This window comes from Neophocaena asiaeorientalis, unplaced genomic scaffold (genome assembly GCF_003031525.2).
Source record: "Neophocaena asiaeorientalis asiaeorientalis breed wild unplaced genomic scaffold, Neophocaena_asiaeorientalis_V1.1 scaffold116, whole genome shotgun sequence".
Classification (NCBI taxonomy): domain Eukaryota; kingdom Metazoa; phylum Chordata; class Mammalia; order Artiodactyla; family Phocoenidae; genus Neophocaena; species Neophocaena asiaeorientalis.
This window is the reverse complement of record NW_020174561.1, coordinates 3,582,118-3,595,754: the sequence shown is the minus strand read 5'-3', so window position 1 is coordinate 3,595,754 and position 13,637 is coordinate 3,582,118. Positions and strand designations below refer to the sequence as shown.

At 40.0% G+C, this 13,637-nt stretch overlaps 1 protein-coding gene across 9 annotated transcripts in view; it reads right to left on the bottom strand.

Moving 5' to 3' along the window:
* Positions 1–13,637, bottom strand: part of CADPS2 (calcium dependent secretion activator 2) — a 490,835-nt gene that overhangs the window by 392,925 nt on the left and 84,273 nt on the right. For all 9 annotated transcript variants that reach the window (XM_024757764.1, XM_024757759.1, XM_024757761.1 and 6 more), the window contains exon 2: positions 2,102–2,215. In XM_024757764.1, the coding sequence (XP_024613532.1) occupies positions 2,102–2,215 (114 nt within the window). The remainder of the gene's footprint in view (positions 1–2,101; positions 2,216–13,637) is intronic.

Sequence of the window (13,637 nt, the reverse complement as noted above, 5' to 3'; positions counted from 1 at the left end):
ATAGATTCTGAAATTCTGATTCAGTAAGCCCAGGGCAGAGCTCTGGGACCCCTCTGTGCAAAATGCTTCCCAAGTGATTGTGAAGTGAGCGGGAATCTGGCCGCCAGTGATGCTGCACTCTCCAGTCCACTCTGTATCTGGGCGGTACAACCAAACTCCAATAGTATTAGGTTGAAATCTCCCCCACTTCAGTTTCCATGTTAATTCTAGTTTTACCCTTGGGGCCACACACAACACAAGCCTAATCTGTCTTTAGGCCCTTCAAGTGATCTATATTACGATATGTTTCAAACCTGTTATCACTAAACTTATCCACATCTTTTCATTTGTAGTTTGTACCCAGAAAAGCACACCATCCTCGTTTAGAAACCAAATGGTGATACTCCTTTATTACAGGAAAAATATTCTCATTAACACAGCTTAAGTGTGCCTTTTACGAAACTGACAACATATTATGCTTACTTCTTTGTATTACCCTTACGAAAAACACTTACTTCGGAATATATTTATTTTGGAGTAATTTTAGGTTTACACAAAAGTGGCACATGTAGTACAAAGAGCCCCCATGCCCCCCTCACCCGGTTTCTTTTCCTAATGTTAACATGTACAATACCACAGTACTGAACCAAAAATGAGTTTGCTTAATTACATCTTTTTACACAAATTACTTAACCCATTTCTTTCCTCCTGAACACAAACGCTTGGCTTTTCTTTTACTACATGATGCAAGTATAGGCCCTTATATTTCATCTATTAAGATTCAAGGCAAGATTTCATCTTGCAAGACTTTGACTCAAAGACTCAAGCTTTGGATACCCTATACTTGTTAAGATATTCTGAGTCGGGCTTCCCTGGTGGCGCAGTGGTTAAGAATCCGCCTGCCAATGCAGGGGACACAGGTTCGAGCCCTGGTCTGGGAAGATCCCACATGCTGCAGAGCAACTAAGCCCACGAGCCACAACTACTGAAGCCCGTGCGCCTAGAGCCCGTGCTCCACAACAAGTGAAGCCACTGCAATGAGAAGCCCATGCACCGCAACGAAGAGTAGCCCCCGCTTGCCGCAACTAGAGAAAGCCCTCACACAGCAACAAAGACCCAACACAGCCAAAAATAAATAAATAAATTAAAAAAAAAAAGATATTCTGAGTCAAGGTTCAGTTAGACAGCATCCACTATTGCCACTAGACTCTTGCCACACACACACATCTGGTGAGTAAGACTTCTATACTTTTATCTTGTTTGACAGGCCTAGGCTCGGGATAACATACACCTCCCTCGGGTTGCATTAAGCCACTTCTGATACATACACACCATCAATTAATTACTAATCCAACCAAGTATCTGTATATCCAGTTACTTTGTTACTCTTGCAAAGATATTTCCCTGCCTCAGAAAACTTCAGACACACTGCATCTCTACATTTTTAATTTGTACTAGTCTAATACACCTTTGTATGTTGTTCTTCAGCTGAGAGATGTAGACTATCTTCACAGTGGAAGGAATCCATGCACCAAATGACTCTAAAAGTCCTCAGGAAAAAAGGGAACTCTCTTAACATCTACTGGCCACTCACTGAAACGGTTAATGACACTGTGTGAAAACTGGTGCCCATAGGAAGTCCACAGAGAATTCCTGATGACTCACAAACTAAAATCAGAAGAGAGAGAAAGGTGGTATTGTAGTAGTATCTCCCCGGGAAGAAAAGAATTCAATTTATCCTCATGAAATGAGTTCCTGGCCTTAAATATTATAAAGTTTAGTGAACAGAATGGCACAAGATAGCAATTTACTATTGAAATCCTGATTAAAAAGGATAAATTAGACATGTGGACCCAGAGATAGCCACACTCAGCTATATCAATCACTGCCAGGAGATTTTTCTAAACAGCTTACTTCTCCCTCAAAGGATGTGAATAACTTCCAATTCTGTTTATCTCTCAAAGCCAGGCTGTGGAATCCGTTTTTAAATTGCAAACTAGAACTGACAATGCTTTCAAGGAAGGTGGCAAACTCACAGCCATCCTATCACACCAGTGAGCTTCTTAAAATGGGAAAGCCATTAAAAATGTCTTTTAAAAGGCATCAGACTCTTCAAACTTACCTCATAGTAACTCCGAACTGCATTGCAAAACGCTTCATCGGCTACAATCTGGGTTTCCCCATTGAGGAAGGCCTGGAACCGTTCTTTCAGTAACTGTAATTGCTGCTTGTTAAGCTGCAAGAAAAAAGAGGGAATCAGATCAAAAACCAGCCAATCCATGAAACATAATGACTTTTAAAAGTTACATTTGCTACTTGTGTCTAAGATTTGATACCTAGAATTAACTTATGGGTCATTTTAAAAATGTAAGTCACTGCCCCACATACTCTACGATACCAGATATTGCGATGGAATCCAAATTTCTGCCCCAAACAGAATTCCCGTGATTACTACACTCTAATCCCTCTGTAGAGAGAAGAAAAAAAAAAAAAAAATCTAAAATTCGAATGAGAAACTAACTGGCAGCTGCCCTGAATAGAGAGAGCAGAAGGGACAAGTGCTCTTGGAGGTGAACGGCCGACCATCAGCTTTGGACAGAAGGTGACAGGAAAGACAGAGGGACCCAGAGAAAGAATCCTCTGGAAAAGACATCTGTTGTATGCCAAAAGCCTGGATTCCATGAGTAAACACACCTCAGTGCCTGAGCTGAGATAAAGGAATGATAAGGAGGCGAACAGTTGAGTGCATCTGTAGGCAGGCTAGGGGAAGGCCGTGACGCAGGGAGTGGAGTGGAAGTTCACAACCAGATTTATTCACCCTGGGTCTACCCATCACAGTTACGGAGGGTGGGTTAGACACGAACCATGACTTACTAACCATGTCCTCTAGTTATCAACTACAAGAAGAGGCAGCTACTTCATTTGTAGGGCTCACTACAAAACGAGAAAGAGAAGCTCCTTGTTGAAAAAATTAAGGTCAATACAGCAGCAAAAGAGCATTAAACCAAGCATGGGACCCTTCTAAGCAGGAGCCCCATGTGGCTGCACAGGCTCATCCCCACGAAGCCAGCACCCACGAAGGCAGGGTGCGTTAGTTCAAGCAGAAGCATCTTTTTTTTATGCTTAACTGGAGACAGAGCATAGTCTTGCAGATAAAACAACAAATCCTGAGATATATAAGGAACAGAAGGAGTGATCTTTCCATTTCAGTCATCCTCATCAGACTGTTAAAGAACTCAGCCCAGTTCTGGATTCTACAGAGAGATGTGAAGCATTTGGAAACATGCTGAGGATAAAATGATTAAAGGATTAGAAAGACTAAACAAACTGGTATGATTTGGCTTCCAAAAGAAGGCCGATGTGAAGTAAGTTTAAAACTGTTCAAAAGGCTTACTAAAATGCCATTCAAATATGAGACAAGCTCTTTCAAAGCACGGGTTTTATTTAGAAGTCTAATAAACAAGACAGTCTGTAAAGAAACTGCTGCTGGTAGTAACAGACTGATAAAGAAGTGTCCTATTGTGCCGCAGTGTAAAAAAAAAAACCCCTTGCCCCGAGCAGTGGAGAGAGGAGACCATTCCGTTTCTTTAGTAAGGTTACCTTCTTCATTTTAGGGAAAGCTAAACCAAGCTGAAAAGCAGGAATGTCACCACTATATTACACCCTCCATTTCTATAATATGAACAGAATGAAAGCAGGAACCTTTTGTATATGTGTACTAGCAAGGCAAATTAAGCCCATGCCTTTAGCTCTAAACGTGGTTCACAAAAGGGACCAGATGAAAGTAGGACAGCAACTGCTGAGAATGAAATGGCTGAGAGCACTCTAGTTGCCAAGCCCTGGGAACCGCCAAGAAGGGCTTCAACTTGCAAACCAACTGTCCAGGTGAAATAATGGAAATGGAAATGTACACGGGGGAATGACAATGACCTGGAGGGGACCTTAATGATCATTTGTCCCAACTCCCTCATTGGATAAATAAAGTAAATATTGTTCAAAAACTACAACCTAGGGATATCTTGCTTCAATTTTCTTCTTTCAGAGGCATCTGGTTCTTTAAGAACTAAACCTTTTCAATTTCTAGTTTGCCAGTGTTTAAGTTCAGCCACTGTGGCAGTGAGTTATAGTTTGGTGATTATGGTGTAGAAAATTCAAGCATATGAATCAATAGAAGGAGATGTGTACAAACCATCTTCTTGGAAACTCTAACAATGGTGGTGTAGTTCACAAAACATGCCAGAGGCACCTGGCTAAGTATCAGGCTTCAACTTTTTTATGAATAAAAATGACTGCAGTTACATTTAAGACATAAAATGACAGCCATATCATAACGATATACAAACAGTCAATAAATGGATACTCTATTAGTACAGAGAAAAGGTCTACAATTCTACATAAAAGAGATAGGAAGGAAAAAAGGCAATTTAAAATCTAGCAGTGGGAAAGCAGTCAGAAAGAACTTCCTAAAAGCTACTGGCATTATCAAAATAAACTATGCTATACATCAACAGATAGAGACCAATGTAATAGACCCATGAAATAGATCCAAATACGACCAGAACTGTACTATAAAATACCTTTATTCCACCTCAAATTAGTAGTAAAAGATGGTTTCTTCAATCAATGATGTTAGAATAATTGGGTAGCCATGGAGAAAAATATTAAGTTGGACCATAACACATGGTTACAACCCAAATGAATGAAAACTTCTAATGTAAAAAAAGACCAAACCGTAAAGGTATTAGAAGAAATGGGAGAATTCCTTTAAACACAGGCATGAGAAAGATCTTTTTAAGCATGACTCAACATCCACAGGTCATAAATTTAGCTGCCTAAACATTAAAAATAAATTTAGTATTGTAGTAATCATTTTGCAATATGTGTATCAAATCATCACATTATACTCCTTAAACTTATACAATGTTATGTCAAATATATCCTTTTTTAAATAAATAAATAAATAAATTTAGCATGGCAAAACATACCATAAATAAAATCATTGGAAAAAAAGACTTACCGGAAAAAAAAAAAAAAGCTTGCAACTCATACCCTAAAGAGCTAGTTTTCAAACCTACAGATCCTAGAAATTGACAAGAGTCTAACCTATAAGCCAACAGAAAGACAGGCAACATGGATGTACTCAGAGAAATGACTCAAGCTATGAAAACATGCCTAACTTACTTTACATTTTTCTTTTCCAAACGAAGTCTACCTGAGAGCAGAAGGCTCCTGGGAAGATGGTGGAGCAGGAAGCACCAGCAATCTGTCTCCCAGGGGCTTCCCTGGTGGCGCAGTGGTTGAGAGTCTGCCTGCCAATGCAGGGGACACGGGCTCGAGCCCTGGTCTGGGAGGATCCCACATGCCGCAGAGCAACTGGGCCCGTGGGCCACAATTACTGAGCCTGCGCGTCTGGAGCCTGTGCTCCACAACAAGAGCGGCCTCGACAGTGAGAGGCCCGCTCACTGCAATGAAGAGTGGCCCCCGCTTGCCGCAACTAGAGGAAGCCCTCGCACAGAAACGAAGACCCAACACAGCCAAAAATAAATAAATAAATAAATAAAATTTAAAAAAAGAAATCTGTCTCCCACCCTAGACAACAGCTGCATCCGCAGTATGTATCTGATGTAAATATTCTGGAACTCTGGAGTATACTTAAAGGCTTGCAACATGAAAGGCGAGGCTTGACTGGAAACTGCAGTTAACTCTAATCAATTTCAGCTCTGCACAGTAGCACTTCCCACCCCTCAAGCCCCACATTAGCAAAAAACAAAACAAAAAAGTGCCGACCACTTAACTTTTCATAAATAAAGGAGTAAATAATACTACATCCAAACAGTGGTAATACTATTAGCTTTATAAAAAAGTATGACAAAGTTCTCTTATGTACTGATGTGAAAATATCCTCAAAATATCCTGGGGAAGGAAACAGTATAGAACAGTATTTAAAATAAGCCACCACTTCCATAGAAAAGGGACAAAAATCAGAACATGTATTTGCTTCCATATACAGACAAACGATGGAAGAAGGATGGCCTTGGACACTGGACAGATGGAAAATAAGGATGAAAAAGATCTTTCAACCTATATCACTTTATTCATTTTAAGTTTTAAATCACAGGACCCTTCTTACATGTAGAACAACAACAAACAAAAAAAAAAAAAAAAAAAGAAATTAAGCTTTAAGAGCCACTTTACACATTTTTAAACTCAGCACAATTATGACTCATTGCAGATAGCTTAAATCTGATCATCCTGCAGAAAGACTGAACAAACCAACTGACTTTTAAAAATTTCTCCTCTCAGGTATAAGATTTGAACTTGACTGTATATCCACCCACCCCTTTTTTTTTTTTTTTTTTTTTTTTTTAACATTTCAAGGTTGAGGATTTCGAAGAAACAGAAAGGGTCAGAAAAGAACCATAATAATCGTGCTACTCAACATTCTAATCAATGCATTAATCTTTACAAAATCCATACCAAGTGATCTCTCCGTCTCCATTTGAGCCTACTGAAACTAAAATACACACAGACATACACACCCTACCTTTATACCTTGCAACGAAGCCTACTTTAATTTTAGACAACTATGAAGGATTGAAACCTGCTTCCTTATGCCTTGCATAAATCCTAGTTCTATACTACCTAAGACCAAACAAACTAAGCGTTACTTTGCTTCTCCAACATAGCAATTCAGGAAGTTGGAGACAAGTACTAGATTATTTGAGTCTTCTCTTTCCTAGAATAAACTTTACCAGTTCCCCCAGCATCCTAAGAGTACTCTCCAGTTTGCCCATAAAAAAGCATTACATAGTTAAATAAAACTTATTTACATAAAACTAAATATAAGAAAGTACTTTGAAAGCTATAACATCATGAAACTCATTCCAACGGCCATGTCCCTTCCAAAATATACTCAACGGACTGATGATGATTCTCCTAGGATCACGTGGCCAACACAGAGACAAGTGGGAGGGCCACTTCTCACATTCTAAGTACTCTATGCCTATTAATTCAAACGAAAAACAAATTAACTCTTCTTGGCAGTCACATCAACTGACTCACATCGTGCTTATGATCAACAAAAATTCTAAAACATTCTTACATGTGCTTCATTGAGCCATGTTTCCATCCTGGCTAGATTTATTTGGTCCATTGTTCCAGTTGATTCAGTTTTTTCTTTAGAATTCTGATTCCTTCACCCTGTGACCAAAGAACCCTCCAAGTTTTGTTATACCACTAACATAATAATGTGCTATCCATATTCTTCATCATCCAGATCATTATAAAAATAATCATCAATTCAGGATTAAGCAAGAGGGAAACCTGTCATATGCATACCTCCTGTCTGACACAACCAATTAACATTTTCGAGGGCAGCTGGTTTTACTAGTCAGCCTATATATTAGTTTTGCCCATATACTGTCTTCACCCCAGTATATTTACTAATGAATGAATAAAATATTTTTCAGAAGTAAAAAAACTGACCACCAGAAATTATCGAATGGGAATTTTAAGAAGAGCTTTTTATATGAAACCAAATTGCAAAAACTTAACTGGAACATAAATATCCTTGCAAACATCTAAATACAACCAAGAGATTTACCTTATAAAAAGAACACTTCAATTACTGACAGTAAAAGCTAAGTTTCATAAATCTTGGCTGGCAGTGATAATTTATCCATAATAATAGTGGCCTCAGAAAAAATACTTAATTTCTTGAGTTCAGAGAGGTCTTATGCAACCTAGAGTGTTTTTTGTTTTGGGGTGTTTTTTTTTTTGTCCCTGTTCAAATTATATCCTAGCCTTTCCATTCTAAGTCATGATCAGCTGAAGCCTTATGCCTGGATCTTGACTGCAGCAGGAGACCACCCATTCTGCTACTCAGGAACCTGGCAACCACTGCTGTGCAGAGCCTACCTGGCCCTGCAGCCCCGTCATGAGTCTGAACACTCATGGTGGGGCTGCATGACCTCCTTGTAAGTGAAGGAGGCCAAGGTCAGACTCTATAGCACAGTGGCAGGTGACCAGCGGGTAGGTACGTCATCTGGGAGGGTGGGTGTCGGTGTACGCACAAACCTTAAAGAAAGTAGAAAGACAAGCACTTCTCAAGGAGGTAAAAGGATTTACTCCAGGCACAGATGGTCTCCGAAATGCACAAAGGCATAGCTTTAACACCCGTTAATGAGATATAACAAAAGACATTAGCAGGAAAAGACTATAGGATAGGTATTGTTTTCTTTTTCCCTTCCTATGGACACTCTACCAGAAAGATCTGCATAAAACCACTGAGGCAAAATCATCAGAGCCTTTCTGAAACAGACCTCCCCAAACGGCATGTCGGAACAGAACAACAAAGAGCCTCTGGCCCATTTCACACGTTATAATACCCTGAGGGAGTCACTGCTATTAACAATTTCCTACCCAAATAACTTCTCACTCTCTTCTACAGCTGCAGACACTTGGGACAGTGAATATGCCCATCTAAGACTACAAATACCAGCCTCACTTGACAGTGGACATGGTCAAGTGACTAAGTTAAAGCCAACAAGATGTAGGCAAAAGTATACGTGACTTGCAGAAAACCATGAACGGTAGCTGAAGCAAGCACTTTTTGCCTCCTTCTCTTTCCTCTTTTCCCACTGGCTGGAATTTGATGTGCTAGCTGGCAATGTAAGCTTGCCCATGAAGATGGTGAAGCAACAAATAAGAGCCTGAGACTCTCCCAAATGTGAGGCAGCCATCACAACCCTGGATTGCCACCTCCCAACTTGCTTTATGTGAGAGAGAGATAAACATCTATAGGTACAGATCACTCTTGGGGGCGGGGGGAGCGGGGCTTGGGTGCACTGGTCGTGTGTCACTGAACCAGATCTTAACTGACAGAAATCCCAATGAGATACCCCGTCAGGGAGAAAATGCCACAGCACTACCATCCCTGGCTAGTAGGTTTATCTCAATTTACTCTACAACAAAATCTTCTTTCCATATGTTATCTTATAATGAAAAACTCCTCATCCAGTGAACTTGCCCCAATGAACAGTGAACACCAGATTCTAAGTGCCTGAGGTAGACTAAAAATAAAGTTAGTTTGACAGACTGAGTTCTATTGTCCCACAGTATTGAAAAGGGGAAATTTTAGAAAGCCCCAGATTTGCAAATACTGCTTTAACATATTTTATAATAAAAGGTGTACTAAATGATGAGTACAGAGCAGAAAAATCCCATTGCACTGTGAACAAATGGGTCCCAGGCTAGGCTTGCCCAGCTGCTAAGTATGACTTCTATCCACACTCTCACTGACCTCCTAGTTGAATTCAAGCCTCAGCAAAATTACAAGTCACTACAGGGGACTGGCTTGGGGGAGGGGAGCTGCTGGTGAACACTGAAACTAGGGAAGTTAAATCCATGATTCTATGAATTTCCTTGCTGCATTGTACTGAGCACACTTCACGCATGTCTCATTAAATCTCCCTAAATCTTCTAGAAAGTTCATCCTCATTTCACAAATGAGGAAGTTAAGCATCTCACCTAACTTCACATCTAGGAAGTGACAAGGGCAGAATCTCAACCAGTATCCCGATCTAAAGCATATATTCTTTCCAACCTCCATATTATTCTGTTTCCCTCACAGCCACGCTTTTTTTTTCAATAAGAGGTATGTAATTCCTGCATGTATTGGCTTATTTAACTCCTCCCACTACAATAAAACTAACTTTAGGATAAGAACTTCATTGTACCTCACAGCACTAATCCCATACTAAAATAGTGCCTCAAACCACTACAATGGATGAGAAAACAGTCTATTATGGATATGTTTACTCATTTCATTATTTAATAAGGTTATATATGACTAACAGGGCATTAGAGTGAGTAAGAGCACAGGCTCTGGTTTAAGACTACTGTCTGTATCCAGGATCCCCCACAATTTGTAGGGTTTTCCACAGGTCATTAACCTCAAGTTGTTCACCGAGACAACAAGGAGAGTAATAATGCACATTTAGTAGGGTTGTTGTCAGAAACACATGGTGGGGACTTCCCTGGCAGTCCAATAGTTGAGATTTCACCTTCCACTGCAGGGGGTGAGGGTTTGATGCCTGGCTGGGGAGCTAAGATCCCACATGCCTCTGGGCCAAAAAAACAAAACACAGAAGCAATACTGTAACTAATTCAACAGACTTTAAAAATGGTCCACATGAAAAAAAAAAAGTCTTAAAAAGAAACACATGATGTTATTTCAACAACTTAAAGAAGCACCAGACAAAGCTGAATCTTAACATGGATACAGGCACAAGCATCTCAGATAGCTTCATCCATCAAAGGACAGAGAGCAGAAGCAAGAGCTACAATCCTGCAGCCTGTGGAACAAAAACCACATTCACAGAAACACAGACAAAAGGAAAAGGCAGAGGGCCATGTACCAGATGAAGGAACAAGATAAAACCCCAGAAAAACAACTAAATGAAATGGAGATAGTCAACCTTCCAGAAAAAGAATTCAGAATAATGATAGTGAAGATGATCCAGGAGCTTGGAAAAAAGAAAGGAGTCAAAGATCGAGAAGATGCAAGAAATGTTTAACAAAGACCTAGAAGAATTAAAGAACAAACCAAGATGAACAACACAATAACTAAAATGAAAAATACACTAGAAGGAATCAAGAGCAGAATAACTGAGGCAGAAGAACAGATAAGTGACCTGGAAGACAGAATAGTGGAATTCACTGTTGTGGAACAGAATAAAGAAAAAAGAAAGAAGAGAAATGAAGACAGCCTAAGAGACCTCTGGGACAACATTAAATACAACATTCACATTACAGAAGTCCCAGAAGGAGAAGAGAGAGAGAAAGGATCAGAGAAAATATGTGAATAGATTACAGTCGAAAACGTCCCTAACATGGGAAATGAAATAGCCACCCAACCCCAGGAAGCGCAGAGAGTCCCAGGCAGGATAAAACCAAGGAGAAACACACTGAGACACATACTAATCAAACTGACAAAAGCTAAACACAAAGAAAAATTACTGAAACCAACAAGGGAATAACACAAATAACATACAAGGGAACTCCCATAAGGTTAAAAGCTGATTTCTCAGCAGAAACTCTACAAGCCAGAAGGGAGTGGAACGATAAATTTAAACTGATGAAAGGGAAGAACTTACAACCAAGATTACTCTACCTGGCAAATATCTCATTCAGATTCGACAGAGAACTCAAAAGCTTTACAGACAAGCGAAAGCTAAGAGAACTCAGCACCACCAAACCAGCTCTGCAACAAACGCTAAAGGAACTTCGCTAAGTGGGAAACACAAGAGAAGAAAAGACCTACAAAAACAAACCTGTAACAATTAAGAAAATGGTCATCGGAACATACATATCAATAATTACCTTAAATGTGATAAGACACATGCACCCTAATGTTCACTGCAGCACTATTTACAAAATCCAGGTCATGGAAGCAACCTAAATGCTCACTGACAGACAAATGGATAAAGAAGATGTGGTACAAACATACAATGGAATATTACTCAGCCATAAAATGGGATGAAATTGGGTCATTTGTAGAGACGTGGATGGATCTAGAGACTGTCATACAGAGTGAAGTAAGTCAGAAAGAGAAAAACAAATATATGTGGAACCTAGAAAAATGGTACAGATGAACCGGTGTGCAAGGCAGAAATAGAGACACAAATGTAGAGGACAAATGTATGGACACCAAGGGGGGAAGTTAGGGGGTGGGGGGGGGGTGTTGGGATGATTTGGGAGATTGACACATATATACTAATATGTATAAAATAGGTAACTAATAAGAACCTGCTGTCTAAAAAATTAATTAATTAAATTTTTTAAAAAAAGATGGATGCAGATGAACAATCAACAATAGACTGTCCAGAGCTGGGTTGTCCCATCGAGGAGCCACTAACCACACGTGGCTATTGAGTACTTGAAACGTGGCCAGCCCAACTCAACACACGCTCTATGTCGAAACACATACTGGATTCAAATACTCTACACAAGAAAAAGATTACGAAACATCTCACTAACACTTGAATAGTGGTTACATGTTGAAAAAGTGTTTTGGATACATGGGGTAAAATAAATTATTAACATGACCTTTATCGTTTTAATAATGTTTTAATATTGCTACTAGAAAACTCTGAAGTACCTGTGTGGCTCCCGCTATATTTCAATTGAACAACACCGGTATAGAGAAATGTGCGAGATGGTGAAATGTCCCTTGAAGACACAAGTGAACCAAGCCTCGCTGCACCATGCAAAACAGGGGTGGCCTCACTCACAGCAGCAGGCCCCACAGTATAAAGCTTGTGACGAAGTCTGTGGTATAACTGATTGAAGAGAAACAGAACAAAGGCCAAAATGCAAAACCTAGGTATTTGCCTAGCGTTTTTCACTGTCAGAGAGTGAAGTAGGTGTTATTAAGTCCCATGTTATGGATAAGAAAACAAACTGAGAGGTTAAGATACAAGATCAGTTAGCTCACAGAACTAGGACCCTAACCTAGGTCTCTCCTGAATCCAAGCACACATTTTTTACCTGACCCTGCGTGCCCCCATCCCATTGGCATTTCCTTACATGACTGAATCTTCATTCAGCCTAGTCTTACAAAAGACAATCAAGCTAAGTACTGAGGAGTCATTCAACAGAACTGTCTCATGCTCCAGAACATGGCGATAGGTAGGTGAGGGAGAACACTGGCAAGTCTTGTTGGTGATTATCCTCCCCAAACCTGCTTTTTCATTAGCATCTGTTTCACCCGCCAGAGTGAAACAGATCTATGACAGTAACTTCTAATCGTCCCCATTAATAACATAACCTCATCAAAAGCAAAACCAATGGTGATGGTTAATTTTATGCGTCAACTTGACTGAACAAGGGGACACCCAGAAAGCTGGTAAAAAGTTATTTTTGAGTGTGTCTATCATGGTGTTTCTAGAAGAGAATAGCATTTGCTTCAGTGGACCGAGTAAAGAGATCCACCCTCACCAACGTGGGCAGACATCACATAATTCATTGACAGCTGAATATACAACAAAAAAGGTTAAGGAAGGGCAAATTCTCTGTTTCCTTGAGCTGGGAGGTCAATCTTTTCTGGCCCGGGGACATCAGAGCTCCTGCTTCTTGGGGCCTTTCAACTTAGACTGAAGTATCCCACAAGCTTTCCTGGCTTCTCCAACTTGCAGAGGGCAGACTGTGGGACTTTTTGGCCTCTGCACTGCATGAGCCAATTCCTATATGATGTTTACATATATAATCTCCTATTGGGCTTCTATCTCTAGAGAACCCTGACTAATACACCAATCACCAAAAATAATAACAGCCTTAGCAATCTAGCAATTCAGAGATAACTGGGGGCTGGGAATGGGGGGCAGGGTAGAAGGTTCGAAGAGAAACAAACCTTAGGAGCTACTCTGAGAACTTCTTACTACAATCAAAAGTCACTCCTTCCCCAATTAAGGTCTGACAAAAATCAATAAGCCTTCCTCAACCAAGTAGTCTTGGAAGTTTACTATGGAAAAAAGACAGGAATAGGAGATAATTCAGGACAAGCATTTGCTGCCTTATAGTCCTACAAAGCCAGAAGAGTCTGTCGTCATAAGCCATCTTTCAAACTCTAGTCAATGGTTTCCTACAAATAACACTAG